The following is a 27810-nucleotide window of genomic DNA, read 5'->3' on the forward strand; positions in this document are numbered from 1 at the left end:
TACGCGGGCTTGTTGCGTGTGGGGGATTTTCCAGCATACCGGACAATTTCTGAGGGCGGACAAGGATTTGCGCTAGTTTTGCATGTGTCTTACTTGCTGGACGCGTTCTACTTAAGTTCTACTTGCGGGTATTCTGTGTGACCTGCGTGCCAGGCACGTGGGTGCTGACAACTCAGTAAAGGAATTCCTCTGAAGGAATAGCAGAAGTCCCACAGAATGTCATTATTTTGGCCGCATACGGGGACTGCGAAGTACCTGCGTGGCATTGAGTTGCCTGCGAGGTGCTGCCGCTAAAGGCCTCCTACTGGCGTTCTGCGTGGACCTCTGTGCGCAATCCCCGCGACTCACCCGGAAAAAGTTTTGGTCATGCTCAAAACTTGGCTGCGGGTAAATCGCACTTGCGTGCACACCTCCGGGCAACTACGGCGAGATACGCTCTAGGTACTGTCAGGTGCGGACCAACTGCGGAGAGTCCGGGTAGCAAATTTGTTTCCCCGCAAGCAACCTGTAAAACTTCCTCAGATACGGTATGACAAGGCCCTGAGCATGCTCAAAACTTGTTCCGAGTGAGTCGCGGGGGTTCGCCCGCATAGGTACACGCAGAACACCAGTAGGAGACCATTACCGGCAGCACGTCGCAGGCAACTCAAACGCAGGTACTTCTACCCGTAAGTCTCTCGTAACAGAAAGCGGATCGGTTTCAAAGCTCTCAAGCAGGTCACACGGAATACACGCAAGTAGAAGGTAAGTAGCACTCGTCTAGCAGGTAAGACACAAGTGCGAAACTCGCAAAACATTCTTGTCTGCCCGCAGAAAATTCTCCTGTGTGCTGGAAAATCCCTACTCTCAACAAGCCCGCGTAGCTTGCCCGGAAAGGTGTGACACGGCCTTTAGGATGGAACTCATCTGTGACCAATGTCTTCTCCATATGTATAATCCAATTTGTGAAAACAGAACAGTTTGCAGGGTACACTATTTTTAAGGGTATTGTAGGGGAATTGCTTGTTTACAAAAATATCCCCTCCCCCAAATTCCTCTGTTTATACACTTGTAATATCAGATGACTAGATATTGATTTATTGAATCATTCCTGGACTGATTAACTTGGGGTATGCATTTTATGACCTTCCAGAACTCAGTAACTTGAGCCATCTTCTTTGCCATTTTGATAAGCTACTACTGCACGAGAGATCACTAAACTTCCTTAATTTGTAATCTTAAAAGAATGAATAGTTTGAACTTCACTGAACTATGAAATTGCTCCATAAATGCATGTCTTGTGATTACTCATCACACATGAAAGATCGCCAATTTGTTTTCCCAAAAATGGATAACGTGAATTGTTTTCTTTGACATTTAGGCAATTATTACTGCATGTGAAATTACAAAATTTCCTTTACTTGCATTTTCAAAGAAACAAACAAAATTGAACTGAATTGAATTATCAAATCATTTTATTAATGATCATCGTGCCATGACGCAATAACAGATTATAGCAATTATTTTCCCAAAACTGAGCAACGAAAGCCTAGACTATTTAATTGCCATTGAGGCAACCGCTTTATGGGAAAATGTCGTTCCCAAACCTAATTCTCATTCCTTTTGTGGCTACCAGCTGAATGAGTATTGAATATTGACTGATGAGATGATGAGTTCGACTTCACTAGATGGTTCTACAAAAGATGCTATTAAGGAACAATTTGAAGTGGAATTGCCAAAGTATAAAATATTTTGTATAAAACATTTTATATCTCTTAACTTTTAGCCCAATGTGCTCTTCCATGGGAAGTCTGGAGATAACCTAGTTTGACTATTAGTGACCCCACATAGGGGTATTCCTTCCATCACATAGATAAAAGAGGAGCAAGCTGGTGAAAAGGGACAACTTCATAGCCTCATTGCTGGTTATAGCTAGCACAATTAGAGGCAGCAGCATCGATTGCCCACGAAAATATCTCCCAAGTAATTGTGTGGGTGTTTTTTTTTTCTTGCTGCTTTATTTGATCTTTAACCTGCCGATCTCAATGCTATCTCCACAATTTTCAAACCATGCGGAGGTTGTGTATTCCCCCGTATTCACTTTTGGGTTAAGCAAAGCAAGGACAACATTAGCGTCAAAAGAAGGGTCTGCCTGGAAATCTTAAAAGGGTACTTGTGAATTTTAATTCAATTGATCAGTAAAAGAAGATTCAGAAACACAGTGTGGCGTCTTCAAAATTTCACCGCTGAAATTGATTTGTATTTTTTTGCGCAGACCTTTGAGCATATTCCGGGTACACTCATAAAAAAACCAAACAACTCATTCCTCTCATTCAACAAAGGAAAATATTTTGTGAGAAGGCAAGGTTATTTGGGATAATTGAACTAGAATTCTCTTTCAAAGAGATTCAAAGGTAGAAAATGGAGAAAAAAATGATCGAGGGATGGTAAGCAAACAAGGCTTGCTTTTAGCATAACAGTTGTACATCTATAATATGATTCATGAAATACAAGTCAAGATAGATTTGCCAAGAATGGATAAATGAAAACCTTTTTATAAAGATAAGAACGAGCCCCTTTCGAGACCTCTCAAGGAGGCTGTTGATAATTGTTCGTAAATTGAGATCAAAATTAACTCCAGAAGTTTGAATAGATGCATGCGTTATGTCTCGAACCAATCAATTTAATATTTTTTTTTCATCGCCACTTATCTAAAAGAATTATTTTCCGCAATACTTTTCTTCAAGAGAATGAATAAGGCACGCTGAGTTTATAGGAAGGCGATTGGTTCAATACACGGTATGAAAAAACAAAAAGGTAATGAAAACGTCAATCGTCAAAACGTCAATCACATACATAATCGCATCTCCAACAATTATTACCCCTCTAAAATTTCTAACAAAACAATCCATAATCGTTAGTTTCCCTGAAACTGATTGATTCATGATCGATTGTTAAAACAATCGATCGATTATGTAATCTATCACGACAGTAACTTCCAATATTTGACAAATTTTCACCCGTTTTCTTACTAATACACTAATCTACCAATTCTTCATTGGTTACAATATATATACTATACATTAATCATGACGATAACTGGTCGAAATCCAAATTACTGTTTGAGTTGTACAAAGAGAAGTATGACGAGACCTACATATGAAGCAAACTTGTTGGCTGTAAGGCCCGAATAATCAGTGTTTGTGAGTGAAAAACGAAGATCGGATAAGAAATTCTATGATTCATAATTTATCAAACACACACACACAAAAAAAAAAAACCGTAAGAGCAGGACTAAAATAAAGAGGTTCTTCGGGTTGAAAGAATATTATTAATTATCATTATCATCATTGTCATAATTATCATAGTGACTAATAATTTTTTTTTTAATCTTTATAAAATTTCATGTAGGCCTATTACTGGTACCCTGATTGGTATTATGGATACTCGGTATCCGCCTTAATCTATGCGATGAACAACCGCTTTCTTACAGCACTGTTCAAGTCTAGCGGAACCAAGATGTTTGTATCTGTGCTACAAAAGACTGCCCGTCTTTCACTGCTTCTATGCGTCCACTGCATCGCAACCTCTAACTGGACGACCACCGAGGTCCATTCTTCAACAGAAGCACAGTTGCCGTCACCGACCTCGACATCCTTTTCGTCGAGCGTGTCGTCAACGACTGGCAGTGTCAGAAAGACGCCGATCTACATCGGGGCTTTCTTCCCCTTTGAGGGAGAGGAGGCGTTTGCTGATTTACCCGATACGGTACAAACGGCCATCGATCACGTGAACGAATTGCCCGGATTTCTCGACAACTATCAACTGCGCATGCGCTGGAATTGGACCAACGTGAGTCTCTATGAATTAAACACACACACACACACACACACACACTCTCTCTCTCTCTCCCTCTCTCTCTCTCTCTCTCTGTCCGTCTTACTCTTGTCATATGTAAACATCCATAATACACTAATTTATTATAACACACACAATCACTACCATGTTTTATTGCTTGCTTTTCTAACAATTTGTTTGAATCACAATCATAGATATGTGGAATTGATTTTCTTTTTTTTTATGTTTTTTACAAACTCGTCATCTAATTTATGCACTAAGAGGGGTTTATATTCATGATACTCTTGGTCACTTCGAGAAAACGTATCGTCTTCATGTCGTCATATATTTAATTCAAGAGACTGACACCCAAACAGAAAATCCTCATTTCATGTGAAATGTTTCAATGCACAATCGAGCTTTAAGATCATGATATACTATCTGACAATAATGTAGAAGCATTAAGTAGGCACATTTGAACGAGATTTGGTTCAAGTTGGCACTTGTGAAATGACCTGAAATGAAATCAAATTGCAGTATGAGGTTTGGCATAAAAGATTATTGAACGGCAATATGTGTATTATAGGAAAAAAAAAATTCCCCGTCACTCCCCTTCCAATTTCATCGATATTTTGTTGCGACGTTTTGTGGCTACAACGATATCTTTCGGAGTGTTATTGAACACAACGTACACAGGAACTTATTTTACTTTTAACAATGATAATGTTTCATATCATATAGAAATGTCTTTGTAAAAAGATGAAATATTATGGTCTTTTTCGTTCCTTCTCTTATTCAGGGGAGCCCCGCTGCTGCTTTACAAATTCTTAATGACTTTGTAACCACTGGGCCGCCGATAGTAATGGTCTGGGGACCATTCTTGTCTGGAGTGGCTACAGTTCTAAACGAGGTGGTGCCCCAATACAATCTTGTGCAGGTAAGATCTCCTGTTATAGCTGACCGATAAAATGCTGCGTCTCCCCAAATTCCTAAATTTAACAAAAATGTGTACGCTTTGCGAGGGTGCACGTTTACGTCAGTTCCCATAGTGTAGGCTCTCTAAGGTGAAAAAAAGAATTTTACGCGCTGTCACTCATCGAGATCACTGATATTGAGTTAATTTCTATAACACTCAAGGTGCGCGTCAGTTTACGTTGATATGTATGTATACGATACTTGTAACATTAGTTTCCTCTACCATGTCTACTCTTCTAAAAATCTCTGATATAAAGATGATTCCCGAATAATGCAGAAGTAAAATGACTGTGTAAGAAATTCCATGAAAGTTAAGATAATTGAAGTTTGTTTGGGGACATAAACTTACGATTACCTATGCAATTGCGAAATGTCACCGATCATGTAGACTTGGAAATGAAAAGTTGAATACATCATGATGAACTGAAACACTGAAAACGCGAAAAGCCAAGGAAAAATATTCTTAGAAATAGTCAGTGCTATCGTCTGCGCGGAGAAAATATATTTTAGACATCAAGAAAATTTTTATTATGCCTTTTCAATATTGACTAAGGGTTAAAGACCGTATAGTTGAAAGATGCTGAAGTCTACTAGTATACTTAGTCTTATTGTGAGTTTGTAAATTTGATTTCAAAATTATGTTACTTGCTGCAGAATTTCTAAGTACCTGCGTTCAAATTCAAGTAATTATGCAGTATAAGACTATATTTGTACAGCTACCCCACCCGTCCCCCGTACCGCTTTGATCGTCTCTTTTAACAATCATGAACTTATATCGTAAATGGACAATGCTGTTGAAATGTAATGACACGAATTTTGAAAAATCAGTTGATGTAAGATAATAAAAACGCTCCTTTCCATTTAGAATAATGACAAAATATGTACAGTTTCCATTCGCAGGGTACATCGATGCATTTCTTTTCAATTCGTATAATTGTCGAACTAAGATATATATATATATATATATATATATATATATATATATATATATGTATATGTTTTTTTCTGAGGGCTGCAATTCCATTCCTCAAAAGTAAACCTGAATGAAACATTTGAGGCCAAAATCAGTGACATGCCGAATGAAAATGAACCATAATGTGTCCGCTCTACTTGCTCAACTTTGACGGCAACCATAATGATTAATGTACATTCTCCAAGTATACCCGCAAATCAAGAAGGTTACTCCTGATAGAGGCTTGCAATTGTGTTAGTAACCCGGAAAAATATTTCGGAGTTAATTTCATACGAGTCAGAATGATTAAAATTTCATGAAATTGGGTCATATTCTTTGTTACGATTGAAAAGAGAACAGCCAGGTAACTGTATATTTCGGTTAATGGCTCTGTTTTTTTGGATCTGGTTTCAAGTGTGGGGTGAGCACACAAAAAAGAAACATCAATATTTTGTTGTTGGCAAGTCAAACGACTGCCCTAAAATATTTTTAGTCCGTCGATCTTTATTTGACTTCCTCCTCTTTTTCACCTTTTTATCGCTTCGTCATTTGCTCTCACTCTTACAGAGTAAAGAGAAAAAAATAATATTCATTCAAAATTTGATCCGTAAATAAGCAATATCTAATTATGTGAGTATAATCAAATGGGTGTATGTGGGTGTGTTTGTATGTTAACATTCTTGTTACGCATGTATTGTTACATCAAGTGCACATATCCTTTTGAAGGTAACAATGGCGTCATCGAGCACACTCAAGGACCGCGCCCACTACCCTCTAACAGTGCAGACGACAGTGGACGAAGACGTTTACAATCCCGCCAGGGTTGCATTTGTCAGAGCCATGGGATGGAAACGTGTCGCTGCTATCTTCGAAGACACGGAATATTTCAGAGAGGTGAGAGAAGCGTACTATGTTTCATGTTGTTTATAAAGGGATGTGTGTGTGTGTGTGTGTGTGTGTGTGTGTGTGTGTGTGTGTGTGTGTGTGTGTGTGTGTGTGTGTGTGTGTGTGTGCTTGCTTCAGAAACGGTTTTTAAAGTTTGATATAGATATGGCATCCATGGTCGCTGATGAAGAATGCGATCACGAACGTGTTTTTTTTTTCTTTAGCAAACGCTTTCCCGTCGAGATGGAGCGTTTAAAACTATTTTGTTGGTTTTTATATCACACACATAAACACACATACACACACACGCGCGCCCCCACACACACATACAATTATCATATACATTATGTCTAAGGTAATTTACTGTCTACGATTATTGTCCTTTGCCATGTTTACTGGACACCCCATTTGCACATGCGCTTATTCAAATATGAATTAATAATGATTATTCAAATTGTGCCGTTGTTCAATTAATCATTATAAGTAATGGACCATAGAAAGTGATTAAATTTACATCAATAGGACAAAATAATTACGTAGACGAATATCAAGAAAGTAGGCCTCCCATAAAAGGAGTTATTTTACTACATGATCTCTATAGTCTATAGTTATTTAACAAAATGACAATGTTCACAGACCCAAAAGGAACTTCTCAGCACAATATGGACAATAGAGACGTGAGATTATTGTTTTATAGGTAAGGTTAGATTTCAAAGAGAGCTGTTATCCGCATTAGAATCATAGCTCATCAGAACTATATGTTCATGCTAACACGACCAAACTAAATGATAGGAAATTCAGCACATGGCAATGCCATTTCTGCATAGAATTACTATGGTCCACTGTATACGCTCTGTCTTGTCTTTACACACAGAGGGATTTAACAACTCGACAACAAACTCTGTGAGAGGGTCGCTCTGAAAGTAATTGTCTTGTCTAACATTAGAAAAGATTCTATCATTGACAATTCAAACGTATCACTGTTACTGATAACTTTTGTGAAAAAGTCTTTTTTAGAGGTTTTCATGAACAGTTTAGTGTGTTTCTCATAAGCAGAGAATAGGGAAGAAAAGACGGATAGAATGATGGTAAACGAAAAAAGTAAGAGACATTGATTTGTATGCTTTGATACCAGTGGCGGATCCAGGAGGAGCGCACAGGGCGCGCCCCTTATTATTGTTTTTTTTTTTTGGTTAAAACAAAAGAAATGAAAAGAAAAAAATGGAGGGGACGAGCGCCCCCTCCCCCCTTTACGAAATTCGTGGATCTGTGCCTGCATACATCAAATATCAATAGAGGGATAAGTCCTTCAGAAAAACACAACACATCGTCAGTCAATGTTCTTAACGTATCAAAGCCAAGATGTTAATTTGTAATGGTTTGAACTAATCTAGGTATAACTCATGCTTACATACAATACCCATGTAAACAAGATGTATTTGGATATCTCTTGTATTCTGTTCATACTTTTCCGACTCTAAAAAGCTTTAACTGAAATCGCACGATAAAAAATCCCGAGTGATGAGACTAGGCGATAGATAACATCACGCAGAAGCTGAACGTACAAGACGGCTGTTATCAAAGGCTATGCCCTCATATCTGCCCTTAGAACACGAAACAGTTGACGTTACTGCTGCATCAGGCCGACATCACCGTACTCGCCACTGAGGCCGTGACTGAGCTCGACAGCGTCGATGTCCAAATCGAGAGCTTGAAGGTAACAAATCAGACGATAAAGCCCGCCATATAGATATATTCTGAAGGATGGAGGAATCACTTCGTCAGTGTTATGACCGTAATACAGATGAGTTTTTTTGAACATTAGTAGAGTAACAATGGCACTATATGAACCAGTATTACATTTTAGTATGGGTCATGAAACCAGGTGGAGAGGGAGAGAGACTGCACCCCCCCCCCCCCCCGCATTTTTGCCATAAAAAAGGGGTCATCCCGACACCCATGAGTTATATTGCCCACGAGCTCGAAACTGAAAGAAGGTCCATGAGTCATACAGCCCATGGGCTCGACAATATACGTAAATGATATATCCTACGAGTCCGACACTAGGCAAACAAGGTCCATTAGTCCGACACCAGGCAAAAAGGTCCACGAGACAGATACAGCGTACATCAAGCCCCGTGATGTAATGAGTATCGGGCTCGTGGGCCTTGTTTACCTATAGTGTCGGACTCGTGGGCTTTATTTGCATAGTGTCGAGTTCGTGGACTGCTGTATGACTCTTGGGTGTCTGACCCGCGACGTGCACCCATTAAAAAATGGTTGCAAAACATTTAAGTCGATAGAAACCTCGATTTTCCTGGGATTCTTCGAAAGATTCCACCTTCCCGGGCCCCCGGCGGCGTTACTCCTGTATCCCACGTTCAACTTGGGTAAAAAAAAACACCATTATTATTATCATTATAATGATGACAATAATACTCATACTACTACTACTACTACTATTTCTACTACTACTACTACTATTGCTATTACTACTACTACTACCAATAATAATAATAATGATAATAATGATAATAATAATAATAATAATAATAATAATAAATAATAATAATATAGATGATAATAATAATAATAATAATAATAAATAATAATAATATCGATGATGATGATAATAATAATGATAATAATAACAACAATAAATTATTATCATCACCATATTAAGAAGCACGAGCTCCGAGCTCTCAGCTGTGATTGATTGTTAGGATACCAAGATACACGCCACGTCTAAATAAACAAATAAATAAATCACAATTTCGAACGTGATTGCAATCAGCTTTAAGCTGCCCTTCAGAGCAATCAGAGAGACCTATAACTTGCGCAGATGCTGCTACGCAGCTTGTGAAACCGTTTGTCCAGTGTCACAGAGCCGATGATTGCAACAGAATGTCATGGAACTGCCCTCGACGAATACCACAATTCTAAAGAACATTCGATGTGGTTCACCTAAGTTCAATTCCAAAATGAAGTTACGTATCCGGCTAACCGCAAAACCATCGTTATATCTAAGCATCCCTTTGGGAAGGAAGAGAGTCCAGATTAGAATATAAAACAAACAATATAAACTATCACTTACATGTGCACGTGCATGGATTCTGAGAGGATGGTAATTGCAGATTGACCGATTTCCTAACCTAAGCTAACATAATCGCGGGGCACAGGACTTGGACATTTTCCAGGTATGTAAACAAACTTCCTTCTTTCAGTTTTTTTGGTTACAGGTCTCTCTCCCCCCCCCCTTCTCTCCTATATTTCTCTTTCAATACAACTATGCCGTATCAGTTCAATTGAATAAGGAGATATCCGGATAATGAAAAGATCAGATGATGTTCGTTATTCCGAAACACACAAATTCCGTTTACCTAGATCTTCGTTATTCCGAAATAGTGTTATTATAAAACAGGGTTCGTTAGTCCAGACTATTGTGGTGTTATTCCGAAGGTTTAGTCCGAATATGAACTCTGAAATAAGGTTCGTTGCTCCAAAGGATCGTTAATCTGAAAATGAATAAGGTTCGTTATCTAAAAAAAAAATCGTTAATCTGAAAATGAGAAAAAAGAAAGAAGAAGAAAGAATTGGAATTATACGAATCTCATCTCGTTTTCGGATTGACGAACCTTCGGAATAAAGAACTGTCAGGTGACTGCAATTAAAATCTCGCGTCCTACTTTGTGGGCGCATCCAATCTTCATTGAGAAGAAAGAACAAAAGGACAATTGTCTGCTTCCCCTTTGCTTTGTGTCGGACGGTCCTGTCGTCACGTGATGTCACGTCGTAACCATGACAACGGGTGGCCGTGACGAGACAAGGATGTTTAAAAAACTGAAGTTCCAAAGAGAGCTGTCACCGAGAGGTCGTTTACCAGTTAAAAAAATGTTTTTCTAGAGACATCGGCAGCAATTAATCCAACATAGTTCCTACACTTGAAATTTAATTAAGTTCAATTCAATATTATGTTCATTTCTAGTTTTCTTTTTTTCGCATGCATACATAGAGCACATGTGGTATAGGTCCATATGTACATAAAATGCATACATGCAAGACACGGCCATAATATAGATACATAGACACACAAGAGTCATACAATACAATGTCAATGTTGATGTCAGAGATACATTATATTAGAGAAAATGATAAACTGTGTACACATTTAAGTCGTGTTGGATATGATGTACTGTACATGTACGCAAGTGTGTTTCGAAATAGATGACTAGAGTTTCAAAAGATATGAGTGAGTGTATCCGTTGTTGTATAAATGAGTGACCGTATAGATCACTCGTTTTTCTTGTTTCTCGCTTAACTATTCCCAGAGACACGATGCCCGAATCATTTTTGCCGGTTTCTTGCCGAACGAGGCTGCGGTTATTTTCTGCAAGGTAAATCAGAAGTGATTCAAAGTAATTTTCACGCGAACTTGAGACACAAGTCACAAAGGATCTACTTGACACTTTCGTTTTCGTAATCACATACCAACTCTTCAAATTGTGTGTGGTCATTTCCCCTCAATCAAAGTCATCATACTGTATTCCCTGCGTTTCATCGCAACGCGCAATGTCTGAATCTACGAATGGTGAGTCAACTAAATCACGCAATAAATCAGAAAAGAGAAGGGGAAAAGAAAGAAAGAAGTAAAACTTTAATGGTCAAAAGAACAAAAAATACAAAGGGTGAAAACTCAATCACCAGGTTGTCAGAGAAAAGGAGAAGCAAAGGATAAACAGACAGATAGATTAGAGTATATGAACTGTTAGTCAATCAGATTGATAGATATATGTAACAATCACGTTTTGACGTGAGAGAGAACGCTGCTGCTACCGTACTGCATCATCACTTTACTGCCGCTGGTAATGTTACTTAAAAACAACAGCAGCAACAACAACAGATTACTCAGAACTAACAGAGTTTGAGAATGCAGAAGGGAAACTCTTTTATTGGTAAAAGTCTAAGATTTGGCATCTAACTTTAAAAGTATCTCATTCGTTCGACTTGGAGGACAGGTATCCCCCAGTAATCAAGAGTTCTTCTGCTGTGACGCAAACCTTGTTGTGTGTAAGCAAATATTCTTCGCGTATTCTGTTATACCTTCCTCTCTCAAGGCGTTTCGGCTCAATCTGTACGGACCCAAAATTGTCTGGATTGTTCCCGGTTGGTACCATGAAGACTGGTGGAAGGTCACCGATCCGGAAGTGATACCTTGTTCCAGCGAAGACTTGAAGGAAGTGCTGCAATATCATATCGGCTTTGATGGTGACCAACTCGTCCCTGCGGTCGATCTCATCAACTTCAATGGCCTCGTAAGTCAATTCGTCAGCGCTTTAGATTATAGTGCAATGAAATTATTCTTTTTTAGGTTATCAGTGCATGAAGGGGAAAAGAAAATGAAGGAATCTCCCTAAAGTATGATACGAGGTGCATTCTATTTGAAAATGTATTTGTTTATTTGTTTGTATGTATGTGTGTATGTATGTTTGTTTGTATGTTTGTTTGTTGCGGACATGAGTACCGCTCGCTCATGCACGACATTAACGTATAGGGGAGCATGGTGATAACACACAAAATAATATGAGAGGGGCATTGAATGAAAGGTTGTTCGCTATCATATCAGCAGGAAATATGATTGTACTACAAGGTGTTATTCTCCGCCCCACCCCCACCCCACCCCGCTCCTTCGATGTGAACCTTTGAAATTCATGGTGTTTTGTGCTTTTTTTTCATGTTTTGTTTGAATAAACATGAGCTAAAAGTGGCTGCAGCCCAACCTTACTCTCCCCCGTTCCGCGAGTCCCTGTGCCAGCTTTTCTCGATCAGCCTCTGACGTATATCAAAAAATTCAATGTGGTCAGATAATGAATGGCTACGAGTATATGTCGCCACAAGGGGAAAGTGCTTATCGATCTATGATAATGTTGCAATTCCTCCTTCTGACCCATCTGCATGCTATAGTATCCATCATCGTGATACATTTTCGAATTTATACTCTGTAACTCATTAGCAGTGGAATGGATATCAATTCAATGACACCTGAAGTCATATACAATGTAGTTACATGCGACCGTCCTCGGGCGCGAATACACACACACCATCACACACTAACACACGCAGCCGGAAATTAATAGCGGTACCCCAGTCTATATCTACCAATCACACAGGTCAGTTTTGATTTCCTTCCTTTTATAACCACTCATCCAACCCGTCAGAAACCACTTCCTCATCACCTGGAGTATCTGCAAACCGTCCGAGCAATGAAAGACAATGGCCGCGTCATCTACGCCTACGATAGCCTCATCACCTTAGCCCTCATCCTGAATGCGTCCGTGGTCGAGCTGGAGCAGCGAGACGCCAGGCGCCCGGGTGATGACGAAGGCCTCGGATCGCGGAACCTCCTCGAAGACTTTTCATACGATGACGCGGCAATGTCGGAAATTTTGCTGAAAAATGCCCACAAGGTCTCCTTCACCGGATTAACGGTACATCACTTGAATATTTTCGTACTTTACCAAAATTCAATAGCTTTTCTGCGGGATACAGCGGAATCCAAAATCAATGCCAAACGTCAATTTTGATACAACGTGCACTCGGATGTATTCAGAATTTATACCACGAATAAACTGTGACGATAACATACACTACAGTCCACCATTCAAGCAAATCTTACGTTCTCGTTCGCTATTATTCCATAGGTCTTATAGGTAGTATAGCTTAACATTAATTTTTCAGTACCATTAACTATTTCAAGAATACCATGAACTATTTCAAAACTTCGTTCACGAAGTGGTGTAAGGTATCGGAAACAGGTGTCTAACTAAAGTTAAATACCTCCAGTTTAGTCCACTGGAAACGAACTTCCTCCTCGGATATTATCTTTAAGTTGATATGAGCTATCGTCCTGGTCATCGAAGACAAGATGTAACAAAGTACGGAAGATGTTAATCATCGTGGTGAGTAGAAAGAAAATCAAGTTATTAATCAGTTGTCTCACTCACGATGTGTGGTTAACCAGAGTATTTACACGGTACGACGCGACGTTTTGGCTGCAAATGTACAATCTGAACAAAGTGTTGATGTTAGCATGGTTTTTATGCATCGCAAGCGCTACAACGCAAAAGACTACAAGACTGCGCCGGCATATAGTGCCTTGTAAATTTAAGGTGACTTCTTGTGATATGACAATATTTCATTATGAAATCACCCTTTACGGATCCACTACGATGGTTGGTGAAGGTCTCCCGTCTCTGAGTGTCAAATAACTCTTATTTCATGACTCGTGTCTCAGGCTTGCGTGAATCAAATTACTTTCCTATGTGACTCCTGCACCTCACTGCAGAAAAGTGATCAGCAGATGCATAATTTTAACACATCACATCTTAAAAAGAGAAAGAAGATACCAAGGTTATCACCCCAAATGCATCGCGATTTTTCCCGATACAAAGGTAGCTTTACCGCATTGTATTCCCGCTTCCCTTGCAGGACAAGGTCGAGATTGCCGAAGAGGGCGTTAGAAACAGCTTGATATACGTGGAACAGTTTGTCGGTGAGCCAAAAACCTCTCTGACTATCAAATGAATCATTAACTGAGTACGTGACTGTCATGATGAAAGCAGTGATGGGCGGAGTTAACGAAATTACATGCATGCGTACAATTTCCAGACTCAGATGACAATTCCACTTCTATCGACACTTGGTAGTATACTGGAATTATTCACGTTGTTATACCTAACTCTTTCAAGGGAGGGGTGACAAACAAATCATGCCTGTCATCAAGAAAATTATGACATATAATGGTTACCCTATAAGAGGAGCGATGATCACCTAGTCGAGTAAATAATTGTGTTCTTGCCTCGAATGACATGGTGTACCAGTAGATCTTTTGAATCGTAACTTTTGGTGTACTGTTCTTTCAAATCACAACAGCAACTGTATAAGTGGTGAGAGGGCAGTGTACTATATTGAAAAGGGGATTTTCGACGCAAACCTTAACACTGCGTAACATCACCGCCAAACCAGGATGAGAAAGTCTGCTTTCTTCATCAGATTCCCCTCTCCGAAGGATTTTGTTGCCATTTCGGGTCGATTTTCGACACAGGCAGCATCTCGCTGCATGCATTTGATAAAACTCAAATCGAAAGTGAAATTAATGGTGGTACCAAAGAAATCATAGCTTATATGATGATTATCGTAAGGAAGTGAATACCAAAAATAGACAGAATTCTAGGGCATGCTGCAAGTTATACCAATACCAAAGGAGGTAATGAGCGAGCCTCGCCTTGGTAATGCCCACAATGACATTGCAGGTAAGTCCGGGTATCGTGGTGGCAGGTGAACAGGTTATTCATGGGTGGGCAGGATTTCCTCATGATAAGGTTGCAAAAGGGTTGCAATGTGACACCATAAGGGAGAAACATGCGGTCACGATCTACTCCCTCGTCTCACTTCTTCGACAGGTTTTTCTTTTTCTCTTGGTTACTCTTTTCATCATTATCTCTAATAACAGCTCACCGCAGGAAGTAATTTAATGTATGATACCATTATTACAACCTCGAGGAAAATTCGATGACACACAAAAAAGAAGAGGCTGTATCACCACCAGACTTTGAGAAACAGCAACTGATAACTCAGATGATCAATAAGATCTAAAGGATAACAACAAACGATAATCTGTATTATATCCGATATTGTGTCAACATAACTGCTGAATTTAACATTGGTCGAAGAAAGAAAGACAAAGGAAACTGCAATTTGAGACAGCTCCAGTTTGTCCTTTTTTAATATTTTAAACAGTCGAAAGTGTATAGTTTGTTGTGCTTAGTTGTGTTTTGTTGTTGTTGTTGTTGTTGTTCATGAATTTGCTCTTTTTTATCAATCGCGTATACAGGGAACACAACGATGAGGGTGAAGGCGTACTCTCACTGGGAAGGGTCACTGACCCCGTTGGAGAATCGCTCACTGAGATGGGCTGGTAAGTGTCGAGAGCTATAACAGTTCGTAATTCCGAAGGCACGTTTAAACGAAATAAGGTTCGTAATTCCGAAGGTACGTTTAAACGAAATAAGGTTCGTAATTCCGAAGGTTCGTCAGTATGCACCTTCTTTTCACTTTCAGATTAACGAACCATATTCTATTTCCGGATCAACTAACCATAGGCCTATTTCATTTTCGGATTAGCGAACTTTCGGAATCACCCAGTGTTGAGATTGCAGACCGATTGCTCGTCACCATCAATATGACGAAACTGTTCACATCATTCACCAAAATTTGAGTTAATAGCCAGTAAGATGGTAATGGTGGATAAGGGTCTTAAATAGTAGATACCTATCTTTAAGAAAAAAAAAATCTTGAAAGAAGAGAAAAAAGTGAATAGGAAGACATACAAACAAATAAACCAAACTGTGAAAAATTCAAATCATATCACGATTGTATTGTCGCTATCAATATACGGTCAAAAAAAAAAAACTCGAACTGTGTTTGTTTAACCTTGATCTAATCTGCCTTTCTTTAGCATTATTATTATCATCATAAACACAATTTACAGGAATTCAGAGATAGACTACATTCTTTCTTAGTTAGAAGTTTTATTTTATGACGCTCCGCCAAAATGAAGAAAATGTCCCCTCTGAATATGAAAGTGAGCGTTCTCAGCGTTAAGTTAGGGATTTGTCCGCGTCAGTTGTGGGCAACTGGTTTTGATTGTTTCTTTAGCAGGTCGACGTTCTATCAATTTTCAAGTTCATTTTATCATCTCTTGTATCATTGAGGAATTATGTAAAACACCATATACGTGAGATTACTTTGAGGCGAACATTTTGACATCTATACACAATATGCTTAACCCGTTGAGGACGGTTTGATTTTGCTACAACACGCATCTCCCATAGACGCGTGCCCGAGTATACTCGGGACTCGTCCTCAACGGGAAAAAAAAAATGCTATGCTGTAAGGGAAATGCCTACGCAAGAGTGGGTTGGCCATACTACCAGAGCAAAAAGTTAATAGAGATGGAAGCATTTAGAAACACATAAAACCAGCTTATCCCTCACCCAATGGTTATTTACGATGAATATGTCTTAATCTCGGTCTGTGTTTCATGGTTATCATGTTTTTCTCAATGTCTCATAGGTGGATACACACCAGTGGATGGTGTAACGGTCCGCATGGTACCGGAGACCGTGTCAACTACAGTCCGATACGTCTTCTACGCACTGTCGGGTTGTGGGGCTGTGCTAGCATTGCTATTTTTATCTCTAAATATTCACTTTCGAGAATACAGGTAGGCCTACAGCGTCAATAATATCTATCTGTCGGACTCTCAGCTTTAAGCATGAATTGTCATGACTGACGGATCGACAATTGTAATTTGTGTAAAAAACCAAACGCAAACATTGATTATTATATTTTTTCTAAATAATGAGATGTTGTTGAAGTTTATCCCGTTACAGCGTAAGTTTAGTAATTTATTGTTATATAAAAAAATAAAAAAAAATTGAAAAGAAGTGAATGATAATGCTGTTTGATATTAATTTACAGTACTCGTCAAATAGGTTACTAATGAATAGACCTACAGCATAAATGGAGTAATTTATACTTGGAGGACTGTATGTCCAACGATAAAGCATGTGATAATGATAATGACAATAATAGTGATGATAACGATAAAAATGATACGTCATGGTCTTTTAAACCAGGATGCCCTATTTCGGTCTATCACCACACATCCAAAGGGCCTTGCTATTTTTTGTTACCCAAACCTTGCTGGATTCCCTGCCAGCAAAAGGATGCTTTGATACAGTACTTAATGTCATAACTATACATCATCGATTTTCCTCGAGTGTAGATCGATCAAGATATCGAGTCCCACACTGAATAACCTCATCATCGTCGGGTGCCTGATACTTTACTCGTCCGTCATCATCCCCGGCTTGGACTCGACATCGTTCGATGACCGCCGTCTCATCGTGCTCTGTAACGTATGTATCCCATATTTATGGGGACAAAATAATAGCCTCCTACACGCAGCTCTTTAGAGCTCATTTCGTCCCATAATCTCCCAGGGGCATTTTCCTGCAGATATTATATTGATTATTGCCTTTTTTTAAAATTGGAAACTCTAAATTTTGCTGCACAGCGATCTTGCATTTGAGAAAAGATCAAATAAAACTGGTTAAATCTGTTAAATCTACTGGAAGAATGAAACAAAATGTCAATTTTAGATATAAACATGAACTTTAATCTTCTTAACGATGTGCCAATTTACAATAGGTAATAGATTTACAAATTGAGAGGTTTAGATCATTAATCAAAATGAATGGCGATGCAAGACTAACATAAGGCCCAAAGGAAAGACAGGATTTGTTCTACCTTATGATCTACTTGTCAATGAACGATAAGAATTATGATAAAAAGGTATTGTTACTCTAATAACAAATCATTATCTCACGAACACGACAAGGTCTTTCGGTTCAGGAACTACTGTCAAGATGAGAAAACAATTTGTTTCTGGTCGCTGAACATAATTCCAGCTTGCAGGAAATAAAGTGTGACGTTCCGCAAAGGCGGGTTTTAGTTCCTCTGCTCTTTATTACATATCATTATTTGTAATTTTCCACAAATCATCCGACGTCCTTCCGTTAATACTCTTTGCCAATTATATTCAAATGTATTCGTCTCTCGTGACGACGCAAATGCAATACATAACTGTGGACATCATTATTTTTGTATCAAGAAAAAAATGAACTGACATCGGAGAAATGTGTGTGTGTGTGTGTGTGTGTGTGTGTGTGTGTGTGTGTGTGTGTGTGTGTGTGTGTGTGTGTGTATTTTTTAACTTTTTGCTGTTGGTTGTTTCGTCTTTTTGTTGTTTTTATTTAGTTTTGCTGTTACGTAACTTTCTGGCATGGATCCTTTTTGTTTGTTTGTTTGTTTGTTTGTTTTTAACTTTGCTTTCTGTTGGATCCTTTCAATTTCCCAAAGCATTTATGCGTCATTCCAATTCCAATCAATTCCAGTTGATTCCTAATGCAGGTCCTTACTGATTATATTTTTGTTTTCGGCGTTGAACTGAAAATGCCGCACTCCGCTCTGCTTGGGACTCTTCCATTTATCCATTCCGATGATTATTGTGAGCTCCACCTCTTTTGTTTTGTTCTGTTTTGTTTTGTTTTTCCTTATCAAGGTGCATACTGGTCTCATAAGCATTGGCATTTCGTTGGCGCTTGGCTCCCTCTTCGGCAAAACATACAGAATCCACGCTATCTTCACCAAGGCCGTCAAAAAGCTGCAGAAAATAGTACGTTGTTCTGAACTTGCAAACATTGCATTCAGTGACTGGCTGTATTATGATACAGTAACTACACAGTACGCGTCAATTCGAGAAATCGAGCATTAATATGACAACAATAATATTATACTCACAAAGAATGGACATCGTCTCTCACAGGTTCTTTATCTGTGATTTATAGAGAATTTTTCGAACACGTGCCGGCAGCAAAGAGATGCCCATCATGACTCTGCAAATTTTTATTGCAATGTATTTAGTAACGTTAATCTCTAAGTTTATAGGGATGCCCCATAGTGACTATGCAGATCAAAATGGTGTTATTAAAATGAATGAAACCCAAAATAATAATACATCGAGAGAATGCAGCAATAATGAGAACACATCAGCTAAATTTGACGATAATAGGATGTTAAGGCCCTGTCACACCTTTCCGGGTAAGCTACGTGGGCTTGTTGCGAGTAGGGATTTTCCAGCACGCAGGATTTTCTGCGGGCGGACAAGAATGTTGGCGAGTTCCGTACTTGCGTCTTATTGCTAGACGCGTGCTGTTTACCTGCTACTTGCGTGTATTCCGTGTGACCTGCGTGAGAGCTTTGAAATCCATTTTCAGCTACGAGCAACATAATGGGACTGCGAAGTACCTGCGTGGGAGTTGCCTGCGAGGTGCTGCCGCTAAGGGCCTCCTACTGGTGTTCTGCGTGAACCTCTGCGGGCAAACCCCCGCGACTCACCCGGAACAAGTTTTGAGCATGCTCAAGGCCTTGTCACACCGTGTTTGGAGAATCCTTGCGGGTTGACTTCCGGGGAAAAAATTTTGCTACCCGGACCTCCCAGCAGTTGGTCCGCACCTGACAGTACCTAGCGCGTATCTCGCCCGTTGTTGCCCGGAGGTGCGCACGCAAGTCCGATTTACCTGCAGCCAAGTTTTTGAACATGACCAAAACTTTTTCCGGGTGAGTCACGGGGATTGCCCGCAGAGGTCCACGCAGAACGCCAGTAGGAGGCCCTTAGCGGTAGCACCTCGCAGGCAACTCCCACGCAGGTAATTCGCAGCTGTAACGCAGGTTCTTCGCAGTCCCCGTATGCGGCCAAGATAATGACATTCTTTGGGACTTCTGCCATTCCTTTAGAGTGATTCCTTCACCGAGTTGTCAGCCCTCACTCGACACGCATGCGCCTAACACGCAGGCCACACGGAAGTAGAATGTAAGTAGCACGGGTCCAGCAGGTAAGACGCATGCAAAGCTTGCCCAAATCCTTGTCCGCCTGCAAAAATTGTCCTGGGTGCTGGAAAATCCCCACACGCAACAAGCCCGCCTAGCTTGCCCGGAAAGGTGTGACAGGGCCTAAACTTGGCTGCGGGTGAATAGGACTTGCGTGAGCAACTCCAGGTAACTACGGGTGAGATACGTGCTAGGTACTGTCATGTGCGGGTCATCTTCGGGGACCTCCGGGTAGTAAAAATTGTTCTTCGCAAGTCGCACGCAAGGCTGGCCCGGAAAGGTGTGACACGGCCTGTACGTTGAAAAGTCATGAATTTCGCTGAAGCCATAATAGATGAGAAGATTAGCACTATAGAGTTCGTGACGTCACGTGTGAACATTGATGCAAACAAAATAATGTAAAGAGAATTCGTCAAAGTTTTATTTTTTTTATGGATAGTACACATTCCCTCGACTTGTCATTGATGTAATTACATATGCATGTGTAGAGTAGTATCATTCCCCCTGCTTTCTGAAAGAAATAAGTCAAGTGCTCTTTGATTATGCTGTAGAAAAGTGAAAATATGCTAAACATAATGCAGATATTGTAGTCTTCTCATCCAGCGTTGGCATTAAAATATATATTAAAAAATAACTTTAGAACAGACTGTCCGATTTTCCTCAAGCTTTCACTGATGTGCTCTGCTAATGTCGCTGCATTCACTCAATGCACATGTATATTTGGGTTTCACTCTCCTTCGAAGGTTTAACATAATTACAAAACAACTTCTTCCTTTTGAAGGATTTCCCTCTTTTTTCAAACAAACTTGTAATGATAAAGTCAGTGTTATTAATCGTGTCTCTCCGGGTTTAGTAGCATACGGAAGCAGCCGTTGTCGTGGCAACTAAGTATTATCGTTACTATCTCAACTTATGCTCACACTGTGGTTCGTAGGACCTTCCAGATTCCAAGCTCATCACGTGTGTCTGCTCTCTCGTTCTCGCTGACCTGGCCATACTTACCATGCGTGTCTTTCTGGATGAATTCTACGTCAGCTCTCATGCTCTAGAACCAAAGGTTTGTCACTGCAGGAGTTAAGCACCGTTACAAGATTAACCCATTTCCCACGATATTCCAAAAACATCACAGACTATGTAACACATGGGACCAATCAATTTCTTGCAAGCAGTGGGTTCAAATTCGTTACTAATAATGTTCCGAGGAGATGGGCAAGTACCCTAGTAATGTACTTCGTCGCACACTTATCATGCTTATATCACTGATGTGATCAACAGTCAGACCGCAGCACCCGATAATTCGCTCGTATTTATTCAACTCGTATGCAAGCCCGCTCGAGGCTCGCATACGTAATGAGCTGCGTAAGGGGATTTTGTCCTTTGGCTTTCGGCAACAAAAATACACTTCATATTCACAAATTTGGTATCAAATTTAAGGAAAATATGTAAACTATCGTCACGTGTTACTCAAATTATTGTAAATGAAAAATATCATAGCGTAATTTGAGCTTGAAAAATGATGAAAAAAGTAATTCGTGCAGTACAAGTTCAAGACGTCAAAAAAATACCAAATTCACCTTGCGTCTCAATGAAAATGCTTTATTTGGTAGTCCATCTCCTAATCTTTGTATCCATGTAAATATCTTGACAATTTGTTGCTTAATCCGGTCAGGAACCAGTAAAATATACATCGATGTCAGTGCTGATCAGCTTGAAACCGTGCAATCTCAAGAGTAAGCTCTCTCAATGGACAGCGCTTGCATTCAGCGCTTGCATTACTGTAATGTATAGTTGTGTATTATTTCCAGAGAGGTACTCGCAGTAAAAGATGAGCTCGTACACATCAAAGTTCTTCGTTCTGAAGAGAGCTATTGCTCCTTTATTGAAACGCCAAAGGGGCAAATAAGTTAAGTCTAACTTTACGCCCACATCCAAGGTATGTTAACGACGAACAGGCAAAAGGCACAATGGTTTTAGCCGGTGTATAGAGAAGGGAGCAACTCAAGAGAGCGGTCTTTTCTCAGTGACCGTCTGACAAGCTCTCCTTACATGAATGTCCAGTCTGCATGATCAGCGTGCTTCTTGACACATCAGCAATTTGGGAAGAGGAGTGGGTGTGGTACTTGGACCAATCATATGAGGGGGAAGTCATTTTTGGAGGGAAAGTTAGCTTGGGGGAGGGGTCATGTTTTAGATGGGACTGGCCTGGATGTTTGGAGCCAGTGGGGGAGCCGGATGAACCTTGAAGCTGAGTGGGTCATTACGCTGCTACATAACGGTTTCATGCCACTTGCGGTTTCTTGGCACGCGTGTGGTTCAAGCGCTGAATGCACGCACTGTCCAATGAGAGAGCTCTTTCGCGCCACTGTACACTTTGTGTGGAGCATACTTCCGGCTTAGGAGTGAATTTTACAGACATTTCAAAACGGAAAAACTAGTATAAATCATGCTTGCGTCTCCTTGACTCCAATATATGATGAGCATCTAAGTTTCCTCTCTACGAAAAAGCAAAAATCAGAAACAACAGTTTCTTAATCCGGTCAGGAACCAAAAACGAACTTTAGACGACAAAATCTTCCGTGAAAAGCAGGTAAAATTTACGCAAATTCAACTGATTATAGTATTATAGTCATGATAAGATCCGATGTTATACGCAAATTTAGTACATGTATCAAAATAAAGATCAAGTCTGGAGAACAATTTACCATAACTTGTAGCCATGACGAATGTATGTACAAGTCGCTACACTGTGAAAACAATAGCCCTATCAAAGTCTCGCAAAATCTCGCATGACGAGACACATTTCGAACGCAAAGATCGTCAACGAGAGTGCTGAATAAATCTTGTCGGATCGGCTCATTAGCATACGTGCTGCGGACTGACTGTTAAGAACTTCATTGTGCGTTTCAGTAAATTAGATTAGTACTCAACAATTGATATTATGCCTAAGCGATGTGTCGTAATGTACCCATAAGGAGTGTGTTGTCGAAGGGGAGGCGTAGATGGCTTATGGATCTCGATCATCCGTAGTATCATCCCCCCCCCCTCCCCGCATGTGAAATAAAGGCTTAATTAATGTCTCGTTGTTTCCTTCTCCTTCACTTGTGCCATTTCCCACTCTGCCTGCGTCATTCTCTTCTTCATCATTGCCATTATCCTGATCCCCTCACATTCTCGCATTCATTATACTTATCATCATCATCATCATCATCATCATCGTCATCATCATCGTCACCGTCTTCGGCGTTATCGTCGGATATTTTCTAGCGCTTCTAATCAGCATCCTCTCTTTTCTCCTCATCTCTATCTGTACTCCACTAGCACCTTATTTCTCTTCCTCCGCCCCTCCTCCTACTCATCATCACCACCACCATCATCATCCCCATCATCATCATCCACGCTATTATCAAAGTATTCACATTTGCCATACCCGTCATCCCCAACATTTATCTCTTTCTCCTCATCCCCTGATTCTCTCTCTCCTTCCGTTTTCTCAAGCTCGATGAAACCGACCCGGAGAAGGAGATCTACAACGTTGCCACCGTCAGGCGGTGCGCGTCCACCAATCACATCTACTTCCGGGTTGTCCTCTACGGCATTAAAGGTATCCTACTGATGTTCGGCATCTTCTTGGCGTGGGAGACCCGCGACGTCACGGTGACTGATCTCAATGACAGTGAGTTCAGTCGCGAGAAGAAAACTTGTTAAACCCATTAGATCAGGGAATATCTTATTTTATAATTTCTGTGGTTCGGAAATGTGCAGCTCTCAACGTTCATTCCTAGTACAGCTGTATCTCTTTGGACCGAATTCACGAAGGTGGTACAAATGAAACCGTGGTTTAAACCATGGACAAAAACCATGGAGCGCCAAGTGTCGTATGGAATATTTCGTTACGAAATCAGTCATTTCGTCGATAAAATGATTATTTTGTAACGAAATGACAACATTTTGTAACTAAATGAACATTTCGTCCACGAAATGATAATTTCATTAGCGAAACGGTCATTTTGTCGACGAAATGACCAATTTCGTAACGAAATATTCCGTGCGACACTTGGCGCTCCATGGTTTTTGTCCATGGTTTAAACCATGGTTTCATTTGTACCACCTTCGTAAATTCGGGCCAATGAGTCCTATTTTAGTCTCACAACAGTGTTCATGTCAGTTGTAGAATCATCAAAAGCCCATGATGGCATGAATAGCATGTACATGTAGGCCTACTAAATTCATAACCGAATCTTAAACTGGCAAACACAGTTTAGAAGATTGAAGGCAACAGATTCTGCCTCACATTGGCATAAGTTTCTCTTATTTCTAATTCTGTGCAAATGTAGTTACCTGTTGCATTTAATCTTTTTCCAATATAGGATACGAAGTAAAAGTTGTCGAGATGATGATTTTTTGCCTACGGTATTCTAAAATCTAGAATGGGTTAAAGTCATGAAGTATGTAGGTGGTGTTTGCATTTTCTCGTTTAAGATCTATTCCTTTTCCGACGCCTTTCATCAGAATCTCAATAAGCTAAACCAGTTGTTGTTCTTCATTACATAAACCCAATACGACCAGGATATTTTAAAGTAAAGCAGGGAATACAATACAATAGTAATCATAACATAACGTCACCCACTGTAAATTCCAACCTACCTAACCTGTTTCTCAAAAAAAGTGATTATACACATGGCTTCTCGGAAACTCCGTTATTCTTTTCTGCTGTTAAGATTATCCTTTTACCATGTTTCTGCTTAAATAGCCACTCAACACACCTTTCGCACAGATGAGTATGCGATGGATTTTTAGTTTTAATTGTCGGAATCCTCTCAGGTCACTACATCGCGCTCTCCGTGTACACGGTAGCCGTGACGATGGCCGTTGCGGTGCCCACCCTAACCATGTTCGTCTACCGAGTGGATCTCAGCTTCATCATCTTCAGCTGCGCCATTCTGGTAGCCAACACCGTCGTTCTGTGTCTGGTCTTCGTACCAAAGGTATCGGCCTTCCCCTCATTTAAAATTTTCCGCCATTATTTCAATTTTATCAATTCATTCAGTACTTGTGATACACGTACAGTACATGAACCGCCTATTCTATACGTTCACTTTATGATGTACGATTGTACAGTGTATACTCTTTGCATTCGATTATACCGCGCTGACTACTAGTAGTCTAAAGTTCATAGATTTTATCACATCAATCATCTGGCATCATAGGTGCCGGAAGTGGGGGGGGGGGGGGGGCAGCCGCCCCCACCCCCCCCCCCCCATCCAAAAAGTGGGGGGGGGGCAAAACGCATTTTTGCCCCCCAAAAAGCCCCCCCCCCCCCCAAAAAAAAAAAAAAAAAAAAAGATAATGATAATAAAAATAAATGAATAAACAAATAAAATAAAATAAATATGTATATATATGAATAAAAGGGAAAAAATATGGCTACAAACGGCAGCTTTTGGACTGTAAAATGTCAAAATTTTCAAGCTCGCTCGCTTCGCTCGCTCGCATCCAGCAGTTGAGCCCGGTGCGCCTCCCCCTTAATTTCTAAAGCGAAAAACATAGCTACGACGGCAGTTGTTGGACTCTAGAATGTCAAAATTTTCAAGTTCGCTCGCTTCACTCGCTCGCATTGAATCGTTATGCCATTCTCCTAATGTTGCTGACAGTAATTGCCAGTAGTTCCGCCCGATGCCCCCAACCCTTAATTTCCAAAGCGAAAGGTAAATATAGCTACAAACGGGAGTTTTGGGACTGTAAAATGTCAAAATTTTCAAGCTCGCTCGCTTCGCTCGCTCGCATTGAATCGTTATGCCACTCTCCTAATGTTGCTGCCAGTAATTGCCAGCAGTTGCGTCCGATGCCCCCCTTAATTTCCAAAGCGAAAGATATAGCTACAAACGGGAGTTTTTGGACTGTAAAATGTCAAAATTCTCAAGCTTGCTCGCTTTGCTCGCTCGCATTGAATCGTTATGCCATTCTCCTAATGTTGCTGCCAATAATTGCCAGCAGTTGCGCCCGATGCACCCCCATTTATTTCAAAGCGAAATATGTAGCTGCAATTAAAACTCCAGTTTTGGAACTGTAGAATATCAACATTTTCAAGCTCGCTCGCTTCGCTCACTCGCATTTTATTGTTATGCCATTCACCTTATGTTGCTGACAGTTATATAATTTGTCGATCGTTTCACACCGTCATTCCATAATCCATGTAAGGAAAACTTACAATGTTCCTCAATGACTGCGTTGTTGAATGTATCACATTCCGTAATGTATTGTAGTCCCATTATTGCTCACGCACACACGCACAAGCATACTGACCGTCAAAATTACTTTATGGTTCCCCCCCCCCCATGTTTCGACCCACCGTAGCCACTTTTATTATATATATATACATGTATATATATATATATATATATATATATATATATAAATAAATAATAGATGTGTGTGCGTGTGTGTGTGTGTGTGTGTGTGTGTGTGTATGTGTATATTGTGTAACATAATATGCATGGTCTAATCTTGAGCCCCCTCCAATGTTTGCCCCCCAATCCAAAACTGCTTCCGGCGCGCCTGTCTGGCATGCTATTTTATCAGCAAATGTGTTCCTCCAGTCACTACAGATGATTCGATTGCAGTGCACGTGCATTATGATGCGCCAGTCTCAATCCCTGATAATGAATGACATCGCATGTTTTTAAACTGTTTATGTATCCATAATCACGTTTTTATTTCTTTTTATGATTTTACAAATATTTTTTAGATCTCGTGTTACGCTTTAAAATGGAGAATCCATGGCTACAGTTACGTTGAAGGGGACTGCACAGAAAATGTCATCACAGTATACAGCGGATCTACCGAATGACATGCCCAATATAATGTCTCGTTTACAGGTCTGGCCACTTCTAAGAAACGTCAGTGTAGACAGGACAGCGTCGGTCCCAATGTCACACCGCCGTTCGTCCACTGTGCGGCTGGACAGGGGTGGCACCGCTCGTGACACAAACACTTTCCACTTTCAGTCTGCAGACGAGGGAATCCAAAAGTTGTCCCTGGAACTTGAACAGGTGAGAACTCGTCTTCAGGTGATTAATGACAAGAGGCGCCAATTGCGAAAGGGACTTTTGACAGAGGGGAAAACGCCAGGAAATGCATGGTCATAATACAGTCCAGTCATAACTGACGTGGTTAATTCCGATTCCGAATCAAGTCGTGCTTCCCATAGTGTTTGAAGTTCATGGGAGACAAATAATTGTCACATTTCTTATCAAAATAAAATGTTCCCTGGTGTTTGCAAACTGCAATCAAAAAAAAAAAAAAATGCATGTTCCAGTCATTGTGAGGATGGGCTGATTTTGCTATACAGTAACATGTACGCTGTATTTCCCATTGACACTTGACCGAGTGTACTCGGGACTCGTCCTCAACAGGTAAAACCACAATTCATTGAGCCCTATAATCGTGCAGTTGACTGATGTGAACTGAAGCTCCTGTTGGACGTTTGAAATAGACCGCGAAAATCAGTGACGCAATGACATGTTAAGACTAAACATATATACATGTACATCTATATACGTGTATTATATCACAGTCGCTAGTTATTCTCCCATATTTCGTTACAGAAACGTCGACTCCTGAAAAGTCTCTCTGAAGAGCTCCAGAGGCTTGATTCTGCCGTGTCTGCTTAG

At 40.2% G+C, this 27810-nt stretch overlaps 1 protein-coding gene across 1 annotated transcript; it reads left to right on the plus strand.

Moving 5' to 3' along the window:
* Window positions 1–3498: 3498 nt before the first annotated feature.
* Window positions 3499–27810, plus strand: LOC139709790 (gamma-aminobutyric acid type B receptor subunit 2-like). Its single transcript, XM_071621751.1, has 17 exons — window positions 3499–3831; window positions 4616–4753; window positions 6470–6637; window positions 8238–8345; window positions 10957–11022; window positions 11743–11940; window positions 12844–13113; window positions 14114–14177; window positions 15519–15602; window positions 16760–16910; window positions 17475–17607; window positions 18813–18926; window positions 21075–21197; window positions 23636–23813; window positions 24962–25125; window positions 27016–27189; window positions 27745–27810. Exons 1-17 carry the CDS (start codon window positions 3499–3501, stop codon window positions 27808–27810), a joined length of 2532 nt encoding a protein of 843 aa, XP_071477852.1.

The sequence above is a fragment of the Diadema antillarum genome, unplaced genomic scaffold (genome assembly GCF_040938485.1).
Source record: "Diadema antillarum isolate AM-2024a unplaced genomic scaffold, OU_Dant_1.0 seq00001470_RagTag, whole genome shotgun sequence".
Taxonomy (NCBI): domain Eukaryota; kingdom Metazoa; phylum Echinodermata; class Echinoidea; order Diadematoida; family Diadematidae; genus Diadema; species Diadema antillarum.